This window comes from Phyllostomus hastatus, unplaced genomic scaffold (assembly GCF_019186645.2).
Source record: "Phyllostomus hastatus isolate PE091 unplaced genomic scaffold, TTU_PhHast_1.1 phas_contig_98, whole genome shotgun sequence".
Lineage (NCBI taxonomy): Eukaryota > Metazoa > Chordata > Mammalia > Chiroptera > Phyllostomidae > Phyllostomus > Phyllostomus hastatus.
This window is the reverse complement of record NW_025333999.1, coordinates 1130933-1148914: the sequence shown is the minus strand read 5'-3', so window position 1 is coordinate 1148914 and position 17982 is coordinate 1130933. Positions and strand designations below refer to the sequence as shown.

At 46.2% G+C, this 17982-nt stretch overlaps 1 protein-coding gene and 1 pseudogene across 1 annotated transcript in view; one reads left to right on the top strand and one right to left on the bottom strand.

Annotated features, from left to right (window-relative positions):
* The window catches only part of LDLR (low density lipoprotein receptor), a 35637-nt gene extending 28627 nt beyond the window's left edge, over positions 1–7010 (bottom strand). The window contains exon 1 of the mRNA XM_045853023.1: positions 6857–7010. Within this exon, the coding sequence (XP_045708979.1) occupies positions 6857–6908 (52 nt within the window). The 5' untranslated portion in view covers positions 6909–7010. The remainder of the gene's footprint in view (positions 1–6856) is intronic.
* On the top strand, positions 823–988 carry LOC123828628 (annotated as a pseudogene).
* Positions 7011–17982: the final 10972 nt, after the last annotated feature.

Below are 17982 nucleotides of genomic sequence, written 5' to 3'. Positions count from 1 at the left end.
GTTGTTTTTTTTCTTGAAAAAGTTATTTTATTTTATTTTATTTTTTTCAATCCTCACCCAAGGATATGTTTTTATTGATTTCATTTATTTATTTTAATATTTTATTTACTTATTTTTAGAGAGAGGGGAAGGGAGGAAGGGAAACATGGATGTGAGAGAAACACCAGTTGATTGGCTGCAACCCAGGCACGTGCTCTGACCAGGAATCAAAACAGCAACCTTTTGCTTTGCTGGACAATGCCCAACCAAAGGAGCCAGTTGGGCCAGAGCTGTTTTTATTGATTTTCGAGAGAGAGAGGAAGTGAGAGAGACAGAGAAACATCGGTCAGTAGCCTTCTGGACATGCTCTGACCAGGGACTGGACCTGCAGCCTTTTCGGAGCACGGGACGTTGTTCCAGCCGACTGAGTCACTCAGCCAGGGCATACAAATCACTTTTTAAAAATAAATTATTTTACCTATTTACTTACATTATGTATGTATGCATGTAAGTATTTGAGTTCACAAATATGTGGACAGAAGGAGAAATCTGATTTGGTGTTCCTGGCAAAGGGATCCATGGAAGGGAGTCCTTTCCCCATGTCTACGCTGATGGGGTCCCCAGCACTTTCATGCTGGTTTCGAGAGGCGGGGTAGGGAGTTGGGTAGACACACCTGGGTGTGACAAGCTTCCCCTGCCATTTAACTAGACCGATTTGGGCAGCTGACTTAATCCTCCTAGGTCTCGGTTTCCCTGTCTGTAAAATGAGGGAGGAGACTGGTCCCTATTTTTAAGAGAATGTTGTGAGGATTAAAGATTGGGGAAAAAAAAGAGCCCTACCCAAAGACTGTACTTTCAGGAATCACTTCTACAGTTTACTACTAGAGACGTTTCTCTGAATGTGCAGAGCACCCGAAACCATGAGGAGGAGGCACAGCATTAAAAAAATAAAAAAATAAAAACAGAGCCATGCCTAGATGCTGACGTAATAAACTCAGCCTACAATGGGGGGGGGGGGGGGGCGGCGGTGATGTGTTCATCCAATGGGGCAGGACTTTGCAATAAAAAGGAACAAATAGCTAAGGAACATGTCCATACAGATGACTTGCTGAGCATTTTGTTCAAGGGTATGTGCTCTGCATTCATGTGAAGTTCTAGTTCAGGCAAAACTAATCTATAATAGGGCTCGGAGGAGCGGTTGCCTCTGGGGTCGGGAAAGGGAGAGGTGAGTAATTAGAGAAAGGGGCACAGGAAAACTCTCTGGGAAGCTAGAAATAGCCTGTATCCAAGCAGGAGGTGATTACATCGAAACAGCTGTGTATAAAAACTCACTGGACTGTTGTTCACTTAGTATCTGTCCATTTTATTGTATGTTAATTATACCACAATTTAAAAAATAAATAAAAACTCTGGGTCTTCAAAGCTCAATTCCAATGCTCCTGACAAAGATTAGGAAGCCACTCCACTGAGATTAGAAGAGATATAGGGGGCCCCAAGGAAGACAGAGGTGATAAACAGATAAATAAAGGAGTGATTTGAAGAATCAACAGAGCTTGGTAAGTGTGACTTACAAGGTCCAGGCAGTGGAGACAGGGGTAGAAGGGGGTAGGAGTGACGAGGGGAGGGAGTGAGTTGAGCTCTGGAATCGGGCACCATGTACTGGTATAGTAACTGTATTGCCTGACCACGGATCATAACAGGATATCTCTTTCAGAGAAGCCTCTGCAACACACCCCAGTGACTCCCAACTGAATCACAATCGTAGTCATGCTGAAAAGAGGAAATGACACAGGATGGACACAAAGCAATTGGAATAGGAGGAATCTTAGGGTGAAAAAAAGCAAAACTAAAAAGGAAGTTAAGGCAAGGGGCCCTGGCAATGAGGGTCTCAGAGGAGGAGCTTCTGTCCTCACCCCCCTCCTCCTCTTGTGCTCAAAGTTTTGGTTATCACTGTCGACAGAAGAACATCCAAACCTGTGAGGAATTTGTATAAGAGGGTTTTTTGGGTTTTTTTTGAGCGAAACTGACAACAGGTGCCAGGAAGCGAGATCTTAAATGCTCTGCAGAACTGACAGTTTTGCAGTTTCATGCATTTGAGGTTAAGGAGGGAACGGAAGGAACATTACATGAAGGTGGAAGAAAGCAAAGTGGGGACTGGATTACAGGACAGTTAACAATATTATGTGCTGTCTTGAGGGTGGTCACACTTATTTCAAAGGCGTGCCAACCTAGATGCGCAGAAACAATGGACAGGGCTTGCTTAAGGCAGAGATGGCCTTTTACTGAAGAAGTTTCACGTCTGAGGTGTGACTACCCCCCATGACCTTCTCAGTTAGGATTTATGATTAGAATATCCTGTGAAGTTACTTTCTGTGGAAACACTTTTTTGTCCACACCACTAATGCTCCTGCTGCCCAACCTTGGCATAAGGACCCATCTTATACACAACAGGTGCCACTGGAAATAATAACAACATCCTAGGACCCTTTAAAGACGTATAAAGATAAAAAACAATAAACCCCTTTCCTGGAATTCAAGCCTTCACCTGGTAACAGTTCTCCAAATATTTGCCAGTTACAGATGGCAGAAGACCTCACCGACAGGAAGACCCCACTATTACCTACTTCTATCAGACCAGGTCATTCGACAGCTGGCTCAGTTCCAATGTTTGACAAGTGGATAGATTGTACTGTTACAGGTGTAGCCAGAGAGCAGTTAGCTGAGAACAAAGTCCCAGGGTCTTGCTGGTGGGACAGCAATCAGAAACAGGGAGCTCAAGTAACAACATATCAGCTGGGAGTCCCCACAGCAGACAGGACCATCCAGAGCAAGGGGACGGATCTAGTTCTGTTCTGAACACCACAGCCCAAAGGAAAGGCACATCTGTCTTGTTTCCTCCCTGTTGCAGAAGCAAGGTTTGGGTTTCCCAAGTCAGTTTCATTTAAATTTCAGGAGAAACAAAAGGGAGCACTCACTTCCATGTTTCCTCCTGCTGGGGATGCCTAAAATTACATAAACACAGACCCCTCACCCTGCAAATATCTCTAAATTCTAGCTGTTAAATCTCTCCTGTTATGAGTGACAAATTATGAATACAGTTATCAAACAGAACAGGAGAATACATTTCTACTTTTTCTCCAGCACAAAAATCAGGTATTAAATAAATGTCTTTGATGTTCAGTGTCGCATGGGACTTACGGATGAAAAAGGGGCCCCTTACTAAGCCTGACAAACTCAGGGGAGGCCAGCATGGCAGCCTTACAGACTCAGAGACTAAAATTAACCACGCAGGATAATCAGAACATAAAAATTCCAAACTAAAAGACAGTCATGGTGGGTAGTCATGTCCTAGGCCTGTAGATTCCTTGACAAAGATTAACCTTTACCTTAAGGGAGCCTGTCTACCATCCTTTTGCATCTAAGATAACACAGCTTTGACAAGTCAGAGTAATCTTTTCCAGACCTGCTGGGGCACCACTTCTGCACCATAGCATGAGACCACAGAACCCCTCATTGTTATCTTGTTCCTCGAATACCATCTCTAAGTTTTAGTAATGTTAGTCATTAACTATCCTGTACCCACCAATGTAAAAGAATTATGTGTCTCTCCGGTTTACTCTTTATCCAGTCTCAGAGGTTTCCCCAATTCGCTTTCTCCTGCTCCCTTAATCAACTGACAGTGGATTTCATGTAACCCTCCCTATGCTTCCTACTTTGATTCTAATGTATAAAATAAGCTGCAAAACTGCAATTTTCTAGAACGTTTTCTCAGTCCGTAGAGATTTTGCTTCCTGGCAGTTGTCAGTTTGGCTCAAACAAACTCATGAAAATTTCTGCAGATCTGGACATTTCTTACATTGACTTCCTGAAGATAGATGTGGTAAGGGAAATCAAAACTGCAGATAGAATCATTTCCTGGAAAAAACCGAAATGGCTGGAACTAACAGACTCAGCTGAAAATGAACGAGAAATCAATTTACCTGTGGCCTTTTCCAAACACGGATGCCAAGGTGTCTTCCCCAGGAGTGATCGCAACGACAGATTTTGTTGTCAGCAACACTGGGGAGCAGGGAGTGCTCACTACTGGTTACTTCCACAGCGTCTTAGTGACAAATGGTCACTTGCTTGACAACTGGGCAAAGTGTGGATGTTATTAATGTCCTTAACATGGAATGTAAGGGACCATCAAAGCATCCAATAACAAAGGCATCTAGAATTTAATCTTATCAGGGGGGAAACCTACAGATAGAGCAGGACTAGCCTGGAAAGAAAGAATGAGGCACAGAATTCCCCTAAAGGTCTGCAGTCTCAAGAGAGCTCTACCTATCTTTTTCCATTGTTGCTCTGGAAGAAGTTGCTAAAGCACATACAACTCTTAACAGGATACTGTTTTCTCTGAGTTTGGGTGTGCCCTTGACATACTTGATACTTCACACACAGCCGTTACATAGGCGTAGATGGGAACAAAAAACCATTTCCCTCTTTGTGTCCTTCCATGCTGTGACCTTTGACCAAACTCACTGCCTTTAGTAAGCATATCAAATCCTTCTAGTTAATGAGTACCTGTGATCCTTAAAATCTAGCCATAAACACCTTTGTTAGTAATAACCAGGATGACCATCAGATAAATAATGATAGTATGGACCACCAGGTTGTACGGCCCTGGAACCACTGCATTCTTTGTCCCTTGGTCTTGTCAATAGTTAGTACCTGAGTTATAATATTAAGAAGGCGCAGTAATGGGAGTCTTTAGTAGAGAATACTTTGCACAGAGCTGCTGGGCTCTCTTCCACTCTGACCCAATCTTCCCACAAATAAATAGAATCTGTGATAATCTATGGAATTGCCTGCTTTTTTGGTTAATCTTAATATACCTTCTTACGGTAGTGGCCTTCATACTTTTGCTCCATTGTCAGACAGCTGTTCAGGGATTCCGATCTGGTTAAATGAAGGTCCAACTCTGACTACTTTCATTTCCAAAGGAAACAGACAAGAAACCCCCCCACCCCACCTGAAATGCCTTGAAGGCAGCCCAGGAGCAAGCTGGAGCAACCAGGGCTCCACATCCTGTTTGCATCAGAAGAGAGAAGTAGCTGCCAGTTCCCAAGAGTCTGGGAAAAACATCAGGACTCAGATGGCCATGGGGCACATTTGTGACATGCCCTGGGCTGGCCAAGGGCAAGGACCATCTTGAAGACAAAATGGGGATGAAGACCTGGAGAAGAGGAGATAGATGTATGGGGATGAAGACCTTGAGAACAGGAGATAGATAGATACATCAGATCCACAGCCACACAGTGGGAGAGAAAACCAAAGTAAGCAATGCATCTTGCTCAAGGCTTCACTGCCATTATTTCCTCCTGGGGAACGAGTCCATCAGCAAATGAAATACTGGTTAGTCAAGTATCTCTTGACCAAGCCAAGTTCCCTCTACTTCACAATTAGTGGCTGAATTATTACGCTAGTCCTCTGCTGTGTCTGCAACCTGTTGGAGCCTCCCTTTCCCCCCTCCCAGCAGAAACCTGTATCACAGGTAGGGATTCCAAGAGTTGGACGGTTTCCGAAATCCTGTTAATCAAGTAATCCCAATCCTTTTATGGGTTGAGCAGGTTATACAAAGTAAAAGGACAGTCTTTATCTATCATCCGGAAAGGTCAAATGCCTCTGCTAGCTCATTTAAAGCCACTCAGGATCGTGCACCAACCAACTTCTTGCCCAAATCTAAATTTGAAACACCCTCAAGTGAAAAATTGTCACATAAACAGTTCAACTGAAACCACTGAGGGCCTCTGAACCCACAACGCAGCTCTGAGGGATCCGTATGGGTTGCTGCCTCCCAGTCCCTGCCCCGCCCCCAATTGTCTTTCCCGTCCGACAGAGGGGGCGGGGGGAGGGCGTTTCAGAGGAAACGTTTCAGTCTGGGAAAGAACCAAGGCTCTGAAGGTGGTCCGGGGACCCGTCTGTGTCACGTCTCAAGCGAGGGCGGCCTCGAAGGCAAAGTGGGGGTGAAGCCCTGGGCACAAATCGCAGAGGAAACCGCGGCCTTCGCCGAGGGGAACTAGGCGCTCGGCGGGCCCCCTGTCCATACTCCAGGAGGCGGCTGCAGGGCTCTGAGAAGTGTCACCTTCTTTGTGATAGGAGCCCAGGACATGAGTGAAAGATGGGGTCGCCTCCGACTGCCTCACTGTGAACTAAGTGTGGTGCGAGTCCTGCGCAAGCCCCGCCCCACACGCACGCACCTCCACAGTTACCGCCTCCCATTGGTGGGAAAGGGAGGCACCCGACTTCCCGCCTCAAGAGGAGAGGCTCACGGCTCGCCTGTTTGAATCGCGCCCAATGGGAGCTCGGGGGCGGAACTGGGGGCGGGGTGGGAGGCGTTGGCCTTGGGCAGAAGCTCGCTGGAAATGAGCCGGTAGGACGCCTTCCGCTCAGCTCCTAGAGCCAGTGGCGCCCTCGAGCAGGATAAAGTCGACTTGGCCGCCTCGGTGACTCCTGCCTGCGGGCGGGCTCGAGGGAGCACTCACAGGGACCTGTAGGCTGAGCAGGCGAGCTAAGGGTCACCCTCGCTCCTAGAGTAACTGTGGGAGGAGGGTCCAGCTTCCCCAGAGCTGGAGATTCAGTGCCTGGGTCTGAGGGAGACAAGGGGAATCGCCATTCGACGGGACTAGTGGGGAAAGCCGCATCCCGTTTCCTCTGTCTCCCCAAACCGTCGCGCCCCTTGATGTTCTCCCCGGCTGTTTTGGAGAACTTTGTGCCATTGTCCCACGTCTCCCACGAGTGGAGTGGTTTTTCCCTGACCCCTTCAAAAAACTATCAAGGGGCTTCTGGAATTCGGGGGGCTCACCCACCCCGCGCGGGGGCCTGGCGCCAGCCTTACCTGCAGCCCCCACCGCGGCAAGAAGCAGGGCGAACAACCAGCACAGCCTCATGCTCTCAGCAACAACCTGGCCCCTGCTAGGAACCTGGGTTTCGCGCAGCCGGGCAGCGACTGCACGCGGACCCGGGTCATTTGCAGCATATCAATGTGAGGTTTCTCCTAGGGGGAGGAGTTTGCAGTGGGGTGATTTTCAAATATCTTCACCTCGAGGCGAGAGGAGGAGTTTCGAACGGCTGATGTGACATGGGCCCCTTTAACCCATGAAACCCTGACGGATTCCAGGGCTTTCCAATGCCGCGCCAGGGCCCGCTACTTGCTTTTTCGAATTTAGGTCGCCCGTGGAGTTGAGCCTCCCCAAACTGGAAATGCGTTTCCTGAAAGATGTCCTTTAAATTCTCCACAACTTCTCATTGCTACTTTTCTCTTTGGTGTCCAAATATTAACTGTTCTTCCAAATCATATAATTGTCTACTGGCAATGTCCCCTCTGCCTCAAAAGGGAAAATTAGATGTTGAAAAAATTTCCCCTTCCTTTCTATATTTGCCTTTTTCTGTTCAGGAATTGTATATAGAGTTGAACTGAGTTTAGTCCTATATAGTTTTTTTAGATGGTTCTTCCAAATCACAGTATAAATGGTAGTCAATGAGGCGTTTAAATAAAATCCTTACAGAAGTACAAGCAAAAACTGATTTTGTCTTGTGGGATCCATCACTTGGATGAATTATGAGCAAAAACATCTCATAAATCAACTGACCCAAAGCCTGGAGTCTGGACATAAATATGATTTATTCTTTTAGGAGGAGATGAATGAACAGGCTGCTTCCTCTCCCCAAAGAAAGATCACAACAAAGCGGGGCTGCTGGGGCTGAACCAACCTGACTGCCGAACCCACACAGGGCTGATGGATAGACAGCAGCTTTTGGGTTTGTGCGGCTGCAGTGGCCCTTTGCCAAAAAGGCTCACAAAAGCATCTGGCAGCCTTGGAGGGTGCCCCCAAGGAGAAGCGGAGTTCTCTGGGGTTTACAAACTGAGCTTGGCAGGGCACACTAAGCTCACAGCATGCCTATGGGAAACCCAGGAAAGAAGGCAGAAAAGAGGCTGAAAGGGGACAGTGGAACTCTCAGAAAAAGTGATTAATACAAAGGAAGAGGTGTATAAGCAGAGTGGCATTTAAGAGTCCCAACTCGAATCAGACAGACCTTGGGTGAGTAAATTAGCTTGCACAACCTGGAAAGGGCAGAAAATAATGCCCTCTTCCCTTACTTGGCAGGTTCAGTGTCACGGTCAAATAAGATAACTAGCTTTCACCTGGGCAAATTCACAAGGATGGGCAGGTTATAAACTCGCCCAACTTGCCCAACAACTCTGGGAGTTGTTGCAACATTTATGAATGTGCTACCATTAAACTCCATTCCTTGTACCATATGCTACTTTTTCTTATTTTAGGGCTATAGCTTTGATTTCCCTTCAGAAAAATTACAAGACCTGTTTCTTCTGGGAAAATACTGGAATCCCAGTCACGGCTTCACAGCTGTTGTAAGCCCAGCTTTCTCTTAACCATCTGACGGTAGGAGGCCCTTTCTTCTCAACAGGCCTGGAAGGAGTGACCAGGAAGAGGCTTTCTTCCAGAGAGGAACTTAGCTTCTATGTCTGCAGACCTAGTGCTATGTAGATGTAAGGGCAGGCCTGGGGAAGGGTCACGAAAGCTCTGAAAAGAACATTCCTGGGGTGCAAAGGCCTAAGCAGGATCCCCAGGACTGCTCTTCCCAAGTCTCCCTTTGATCTACCTATGGAAATCATAAGGCCCCTTCTGTTTCTAACACCACACATGGACATGTATTGCCCAGAGGACAGTGTCATACCGATTACGGTAATATCTCTACTTCTACCGCTTGGAGCCTTCATTGTTTTTCTGCAATTAGCTCAGAGGTTATTGTATTAGGTAAAAGTGTGTGTGTGCGAAGTGATTGGAGGAACCTTTGGCGTAATAAACATCATATATGGGTTTGCTTTTTTTTTTTTTTGGCTGGCTGTTGCAACTGCATCATTTTCTTCTCTTCAGAGAAGACTTTCTTTCTCCTAGGTACTTAAAAGTAATCTTTTGCCCTGGCTGGCATAGCTCAGTGGATTGAGCGTGGGCTGCAAACCAAAGTATCACAGGTTCGATTCCCAGTCAGGGCACATGCCTGAGTTGCAGGCCACAGCCTCCAGCAACCACACAATGATGTTCCTCCCTCTCTCTCTTTCTCCCTCCCTTCCTTCTCTAAAAATAAATAAATAAAATCTTTTTAAAAAAGTAATCTTTCTGTGATATCCACTTCATCTGAAGTTCTTGGGCTTGCTTTGGCTGAGTAGCTGGTTAGAGTGTCTTCCAGATACCCCAGGGTTGCAGGTTCAATCCCCAATCAGGGCACATATAATCAACCAGTGAATGCATACATAAGTGGAAAAACAAACTGGTGTTCTTTTTTTCTCCCCTTCTCGCACTTTAAAATCAATAAAACAAAAGCTAAAATAAAAAAAAGTTTCTGGGCTTGCTTCTGGACAAAGACATCTGAGACAACTCGGGCTAGGCTGTTTCCTCACTCTCATGGATAGCCCTCCTTGTCCTGGTTTTCACCTCCCCAGTTCACCAGGCGGCACAGAGTACAATAGGTCTCCACCGAGGGAGCCAGGCCTTTCTGCAGAGGTGAGCCATGGCAGGCACTGTCTGGCCTTTGGCCCAGCAGTCAGCAGAGGAAGGAGGAGTAAGCAACTGCAGGTGTCTCCGGCTTTTCTGTAGGTGCAATTAAGGACTGGCCATGACTTTCTTGCTATCAGTTATCTCCTTTGACCTCGTGAGGGCAGAGACCGTGGCTTATAACTCCAGCACCTGCCTGTAGTAAAGTTTAAATAAGTGGAGATAAGAGAAAGCATCATGGGTGTGACTGCAACAACAGGGATATGCTGTTTCTGAATTCCACTCTCCTTGGGATTCTGATAATTCAGAATTCATATTTTGTCCCGGGCTGTCAGTCTGCCCTTTCAAAGAGAACACCAGGCTCAAAAGAAGCCCGTATTGAGAACATGGGGAGAGCCCTGAGTTGGCAGATGGGGGAGATTGGAAACTGGTCAGGATACCGCTTTGTCCTGAAGGACTTCAGAAGAGAGAATAAGGCAGGATGGGTCTCAAACATGGGGCTGCACAGTGCCTGAGAATGCAGAGGCTGCTGCTGGTATGAAAAAAAGCATATTTGCATTTAGTCAAACAGTTGAAAACAGCACTGTGGTTCAAAAGTAAAAAGATTTTTTTTTAATATCTGGAAAAAGATGGAGATGCCCACTTTCATCACTTCTATTCGGTAACATAGTATTGGAAGTTCTAGTTTAGGTAAGAAAAAGAAATAAAAGGCAATAGGAAAGGAAGAGGTAGAAAAGACATAGAAGGTTTATGTGTAGAAAACTCTAACAGTATACACACATGCAACTGTTAGAACCAACACATGAATTTGGCAAAGTTGTAGGATGTAAAACAACACATACAAAAAAGTTGCATCTCATACACTAGCAAAGAACAATCCAAGAAAGAAATTAAGAAAACAATTTCAATTATAGTAGTACCACAAAGAAAAAATTCTTAGGAATAAGTTTAACCAAGTAGGTGAAAGACTTGTACACTAAAAACTAAAATATGTTGCTGAAAGAAAGAAGACACAAATAAACAGAAAGACAGCCTGAGCGCATGGATCGGAAGACTTAATATTGTTAAGATGTCAATAGTACCCAAGTGATCTGCAAATTCCATGCAATTGCTATAAAAATCCCAATGATGTCTTTTGCAGAAATAGAAAAATCCACCCTAAAATTCCCTATCAGGAACCCCAACAGGCCCTGAAAAGCCAAAATTATCTTAAAAAGAACAAAACTTCGGGTCTCATATTTCCTGACTTCAACACTTACAGCAGAGCTATGGTGACCGAAACGGTGTGGTGCTGGCAGAGAGACAGACGCAGAACAACGGGATGACATGGAGAGCTCAGAAAGAAACCCTCACATATGCAGTCCAATAATTTTTGACAAGGGTGCCAATGCCCTTCAAAGGGGAAGGACAGTTTTTCAACAAAAGGTGCTGGGAAAACTGGATCTCCACATGCAAAAAATGAAGTTAGATCCTTTCTTTGTTTTTAATGGGAAAACAGATGTTTTCTTTATTTGTATTTGAACTTATAAACCAACCAGCTGAACTGGTATTATCATGATACAGCTAAATACAAAACATCTTTTGCAATCTTGTTCAGTAATAAATTAGGAATTGTAGTAAAATAACAAAAGGGGCAGAAGGAATCAGTGAAGCATATTGTAGCTTAACCACTCACCTGAATTGAGGGTTTTTTTTAAAGGTTTTTATTTATTCATTTTTAGAGAGAGGAAGGGAGGGAGAAAGAGAAGGAGAGAAACATGGGTGTGTGAGAGATACATCGATTGGTTGCTTCCAACTGGGGACCTGGCCCGTAACCCAGGCATGTGCCCTGACGAGGAATCGAGCTGGTGACCCTTTGGTTTGCAGGCCAGCACTCAATCCACTGAGTCACCCAGCCAGGGCTGAATTGAGATTTTTAACAAGCCTCCGAATCCCAGAAAACACATTCCTGCATCTGCTGGAGGCTGAGATGTTTCTGTCTTTGAAATCTCTCATTGAGTACACAGAGCTGGGTCTGTGAGAAGACAGTTCTGATCTTCTGTCTCTTGACCTGGGCTTTCCCTTCCTTCACTGTACTGTCCTCTACAGAAGTGGACAGTATTACCTTAGGACTGGTGGAAGGATCAGGGTTGTTCTGAATAAGCAGGTCCATGGAGGAAGGACAAGAAGAGACAGTCTGTCTCCATGCGGGATGTCTCAGCAGATGACATATGCAAGGATGCATAGTTTTCTTCAGGCTCATAAATCTCAGGCACTAGTGAAGTTTCCTAGAATTGGATGCTTCAGGGCAGGGCAGGCTTTGGGGAGAAGCCAAATCCATACTCATGTTGCTGAGTTGAAGGAGAGAGGAAAAAAAAAACAAAAACCAAAGAGCTAGATGGTGAGGTAGAAGAGCTTAAAGAAGTACAAAGATCTCCAGATGTAAAAGTGTCAAAAAGACAGGATGGCGTGAGTCACCTCTGCAGTAACAGGAGCCAACCAGCCCAGTCTAGGGAAAGCAGACCCTTCCTTTTACCACAGAGGAAAATTAACTTGACTGGATCAAAGGCCTACCTACATGTAAGAATTAAAACCATAAAACTCTTAGAAGAAAACATAGGGGTAAAGCTTCATGACCTTGGCATTGGCAATGATTTCTTGGGTATGACACCAAAAGCATAGGCAATACAAGAAAAACATAGGTGAGTTGGACTTCACAAAAATGAAAAACATCAACAGAGCGAAAAGGCAGCACTTGAAACAGAGAAGTATTTGCACATCCTGTATCTAATAAGGGAGTAATACCCAGAATATATAAAGAAACTCCAAAACTGAACGACAACAAACACGAACAGCTCAGTTAAACAATGAGCCAAGGAACTGAATACTCAGTTACTTGGTGTTGGTCTTAGCCTATCGATAACCAGTGCTCTGGCTGGGCCAGCCCTTGTGGTTCTTACTGTGATTGCAAAATGCCTTTCAGAAATATCCATTAGGAAAATAAAAAAATACAGGTTTATTATCTACAGGATCTGGAGGTCACACAGCACATCTGGGGCCACACAGCAGAGTCACAGGTAGAAAGATTTCACGGACCTGGGGCCCGGCTTTTCTGGGGGCTGTGGGTTGGGGGCCTAGGGGTGTATGGGTTCACTCCTCTTTATTTGGGAATTTAAAACATAAGAGTGGGAATTTAAAACATAAGAGTGGGAATTTAAGGTGCCAGAAGAGAAAACAAACAAGTAGCCCAAATGGTCAGTTATCAAAATCAACCAAGATTTCTAAAACGACAGAGCCCAGCCCTGACTGGTGTGGCTCAGTGGGTTGAGCCTTGTCCCGCAAAGGGAAAGGTCGCCGGTTTGATACCAGGTCAGGGCACAGGCCTGGGTTTCAGGCCAGGTCCCCGGTCAGGAGTGTGCAACAGGCAACCACACATTGATGCTTCTCTCCCTCTCTTTCTCCTTCCCTTCCCTTCTCTCTAAAAATAATACATAAAATATTTAAAACAATGAAACCTTAGTGGGGGGAAGTGGCCTGGCTCTTTGTCTGGTTGTATGGCTGGCAATGTACAAATGTACAAAGTCCTCACTTAATGTTCTGTGACCTTAAGCGAAAGGATTCGTATAAGAAAACCAGTTTTACCACAGGCTAATCGATATAAACAAGAGTTAAGCTTCTACAGCATCTCATCAACTTATAACAAAACGATGTTTTTCAAGGACCTGCTGTATGTATTGGAAACAGTCATCTGTGAAGCGGAAGCCTGGCCACCAAAGCTTGAGTCAGGCACTTGCATCACAGAAAGGAAAAAACCCTACTGTCATGGCCAAAAGCACATGCAAAGATATTAAAAATCACTAATCATTAGGGAAATGTAAATCAAAATGACAATGAGCTACAATTTCACACTCATTAGGATGGCCATTACATAAAAATTAAAAAATGTAAGTGTTGGAGAGGATGCAGAAAAACTGGAACCCTCGTGCATTGCTGGTAGCAGTACAAAGTGCCACAGCCACTTGGGAAGACAGTTCAGCAGTTTCTTACAAAAGCAAACATTCTTACCATATGGTCCAGCGACCTCACTACTTGGTATTTACCCAAATGAGCTGAAAACCTATGTTCATACAAAAACCTGTCTATACAGAACTTACATCCACACAGAACCGAAGAAGTTCGTAACTGCCAAAACATGGAAGCCACCAAGGTGTCCTTCAGCTAGTAAATGCATAAATAAACTGTGGTACACCCAGACAATGAAATATTTAGTCAGAGCTAAAAAGGTGAGTGTCAAGCCATAAGAAGATTTGAAGGAACCTCAAATTCATATTACCAAGTGAAAGAAGCCATTCAGAAAAGTCTACAAACTGCATACTTCCACTACGTGACGTTCGCCTGGAAAGGCAAACTACGGAGTCAGTTAACAGATGAGCAGTTGCCAGGGGCTGGTGGGGGGGGATGAACACATGGAGCACAAGGTTTTTAGGAGAATGGAAATGCTCCGTATGATATTGTCACGGATGCATGTCACCGCACACTTACACATTTGCCCAAATCCAAAGGATGTGCGGCACAGAGTGAATGAACCCCCGTGAAATTATGGACTCAGGGTGATGGTGGCGTGCCAGCGTAGGTTTATTGATGGTAACACATGTCTCACTACAGCTGGGGACATGGAACGTGGGGGTCGTTTTGTGGGGAGAGATGGTACAGTGGTCCCCCGTTATCAGCAGAGGATAGGCTACACGGGACCCCCACTGGATGTCTGAAACAGCGGATAGTACCAGACTCTGTCTATACTGTGACTTTTCTAAATCTACCATGTTTTTTGGACTGTAAGACGCACTTTCCCTGCCAAATTTGGGAGAAAAGGGGGTACGTGTTATAGTCCAAATGTAGCTTACCTGGCTTGCCATGGGCAGGGACGGCGGGGGGGGTGGAGCGGGGTCACAGGTTATTAAATATTTTACCACATTTTTTGCTTCAAAAATTTTTTTCCTATTTTCCTCCTCTAAAACCTAGGTGTGTCTTATGGTCCTAAAGATACAGTATAAAGCTATGGTAAAGTTTATAATTAGGCACAGTAAGAGATTAACAAGAATAACTAATAATAGAATAATTCTAACAATATGTTAGAATAAAAGTTATGTGAATTCAGTCTTTCTCAAAATATCTGGGACTGTAGTCACCTTTCTTGCAATGACTTGAGGTGACAAAATGACACGTGATGAGATCCTTTGCCATCTGAGGTTTGACAGCAAGACTAGCAGGAGTCACAGTTTCACCGACAGAAGATTCATCCTTACCATCGCTCTTCAAGCCTCAGCATCTGATTTGGTTCTTTTTAAATTAAGTCTAGAACTTTCACCTTTTCACTTAAAGGAAGCCCTTTGCGGCTTCTCTTTGGCATATCCGAATTGTTAGCATCACTGCTCTTGCACTTTGGGGCCATTATTTGGTAAGACAAGGGTGATTGGAACACAAGCACTCTGATGCCTCTACAATCTGATAACCGAGATGACCACTGAGTGAATAAGGGGCCGGGGACGTCCACAGGGTGGAGACGCTGGACACAGGGTGATTCACATCTGGCTGGACGGAGCAGGATGGTGACAGATTTCATCACGCTACTTGGAACGGCCCACAATTTAAAAGGCATACATTGTTTATTCTTAAAATTTTCACTTAATATTGGCTGCTGGTAACTGAAGTTGAGTTAAGTGAAACCACAGATAATGGGGGAACTACTGTGTGGGGGAAATCTCTGTACTGGCCACACAACTTTGCTCTGAACCTATAACTGTTTAAAACATAAAGTTTAGTTTAAAAAACTACGTAAATAAGTCCAAAAGGTGAACCTCGTGAGAAACCTCTTCCCGCTCCAGGCCCCCGGGTCCCCTTCCCGCTGACAACTAGGACTGCTTCCGATCCGAGTGAGTCCTTCTGGAAACATTTTAAGGACGAACAAGGACGTAAGCACGCTGGAGTCCCCTCCTTTCTTTCCTCTGGAAAGTGTAGCGCCCGTGCGCCCTGCTCTGCAGTCTCTGCTTTCACTGCAGAATGTCTCTTGAAGAGTGTCTCCGGGTGAGGACACGGTGGCTCTCAAGGCAGGCCACCGATGGGCAGGATTCCAGCAGGCCAGGAGGTGCTGAGGCGGAGGCGGGGCGGGGGTGGGGGGACGTCAGCTGAAGGATGGGGGGCGTGTGTGGAGTGGCGGGCAGTGGAAACAAAACTGAGATGGACACCAGAGCCCTTGGCATGCTCCTTGCAAGAAGGAGACTATTTTGGGGGAAGTGGGAAGCGCTGGAGGCCATCAAGGTTGAGAGTGGTAAATTAGGCAGATGACTCATCGGTTAGGTCATGGAAAGGGCAAGGGAGAGTGACAGGAGGCCTGGGGAGGAGTTGGGGGCAGGGGCCAGGAGAGCAGGAAATTCACTTGTCTTGGGTTATTAATCCACATAAACCCTGAAATGAAAAGTTCAACATGAACGGTCCTCACTTTGTCATGGTTAATAAAATATGTCCATGTGAAATGCACGGCTTACCAGGTGGAGACTGCTCCCAGGTGGAGAGTTTCCTGAATGGTTTTGATATCTCTGGAATGATCTGGAAGGCCCTGGAAAGCTTTGGGGTGGTGGGAAGTCTGGCTGGAAGTGGGAGGAGTCAGCACTCCATCGCCATTAAAAGCCAAGCTGTGACTGTGGACAGATCACTTCTCCTTTCTGGGTCTCCTTTCCTCCTACTTATTCCTCATTCCACAAACCTTTCCTGAGTCTCTACTCTGTTTCAGCAACATTCTAGATGCTGAGGACGCAGCAGAAACAAGACAAGGGTCCCACCCCTCCTGGCGCTGGTGTTCCTCCAGCGGGGAGACAGGCAGGAAACAAACCACCGGCAAGATGAGTTTGGATAACCAAATTCACGAAAACAGGAAGAGGAGTGACTGGTGTGAGAGGGCCCGTTTTATTACGTTTTAACTGAGATATCACTTACATACAATGAAGTGTACAAGCCTCAGGTATTCCGCTCCAGAGATTTGTTTTATATCATCACAGCTGCACAGCCACCACCTGGAGCGAGACAGAGACTATTAGCAGCATCCCTCACGCCGCTGGGCTGACCTCAGGTAGTGGAAAGGGAAGAGGGCTCTCCGAGGATGGAGACATTTAAGGTAACGCCAGGATAACACAATGGACCTGGGAAGGGCATTGTGGGCAGAGGAAAGAGCAGGTGCAAAGTACCTGAGGTGGGACTGAGGTCAGAACATTTCAGCAGAAGGGAGGCCAGTGTGGCTGGACTGTGTGGGGGCAGGTACCGGTGGGCAGGTGACAGGGGCTGGTGGTGCAGTGCCTTGTGAGCAGCAGGGAGGACTTTGGCTTTGGCCCCAACTAAGGTGGGAGCCGTGGAAGGTTCTGAGCGCAGAAGGGATGGGACCTGACTCACTGCCCACAGGCACCCTCTGGCCACTGTGGGGAGAACAGACTGAAGAAGAGGTCCAGGGTGGGAGCTGGGAAATCGGGAAGGAGGTGCCTGCCCAGCCCAGGGGAGCAATGGCGGGGCTGACCTGGGTGGGTCATGGAGGTGATGAGGAAGGGTCAGATTCTGTTTACATTCTGGCGGAGATGCCACAGGAGGTCCCAAAGGCTGGGATCAGGTTCCACTTGCCAGCAGTGTTCTTGTTCTGCAAAGGCCTGGGCTGTGAGGCCTCCCAGGCACAAGCCCCGGTGTAGCAAAGCTGAGGTGTGTCTCTGCACGTAGCGGAGAACAGACCCTATGTACCCGAGTTTCTGTGACTGCCAAGGAACCAAAGTTGAGAGGTGGAGGTGGGTGGGCACAAAGGGGGGCTGGAGGGTGGGACTCTAGTCCACCTAAGGCTGCATGTCAACTCTCTGGGTAGCAACCGGTGTCCCCCTTGGGAAGCTCAGAGCCCTGCGTTCCAATCTGAGCCAGCGAGTGCTTTTCACTCCATGTCCTCCTGTGATGTTTGATGTCTTACAGGCTGTCGTTTCCAGGTATGACTTATTACTTGTGTCATTAAGAAAAAATGAAGTAACCTAGACACAAAAAGAGAGATACTGTGTGATTCCACTTGCAGTAGGTCCCTAGAGGACTCAGAGTCATAGAGAGAGAAAGTAGATGGTGGGAGGCAGGGGCTGGGGACTTAGTGTCTGATGGACAGTTCCAGATGGGGAAGAAAAACAAGTTTTGGAGATGGCTGGGGGTGATGGCTGCACAACAATGTGAATGAACTTTAATGCCATTGAGCTGTACATTTAAAAAGGGGTTAAAATGTACATTTTATGGTTATGTGTATTTTGCCACGATTAAAAAACAGAAAATAGCCTTGACTGGTGTAGCTCAGCAGATCGAGTGTCAGCCTGTGAACTGAAGTGTTGCTGGTTCAGTTCCCAGTCAGGGCACATGTCTGGGTTGCAGGCCAGGTTCCCAGTAGGGGGTGCGTAAGAAG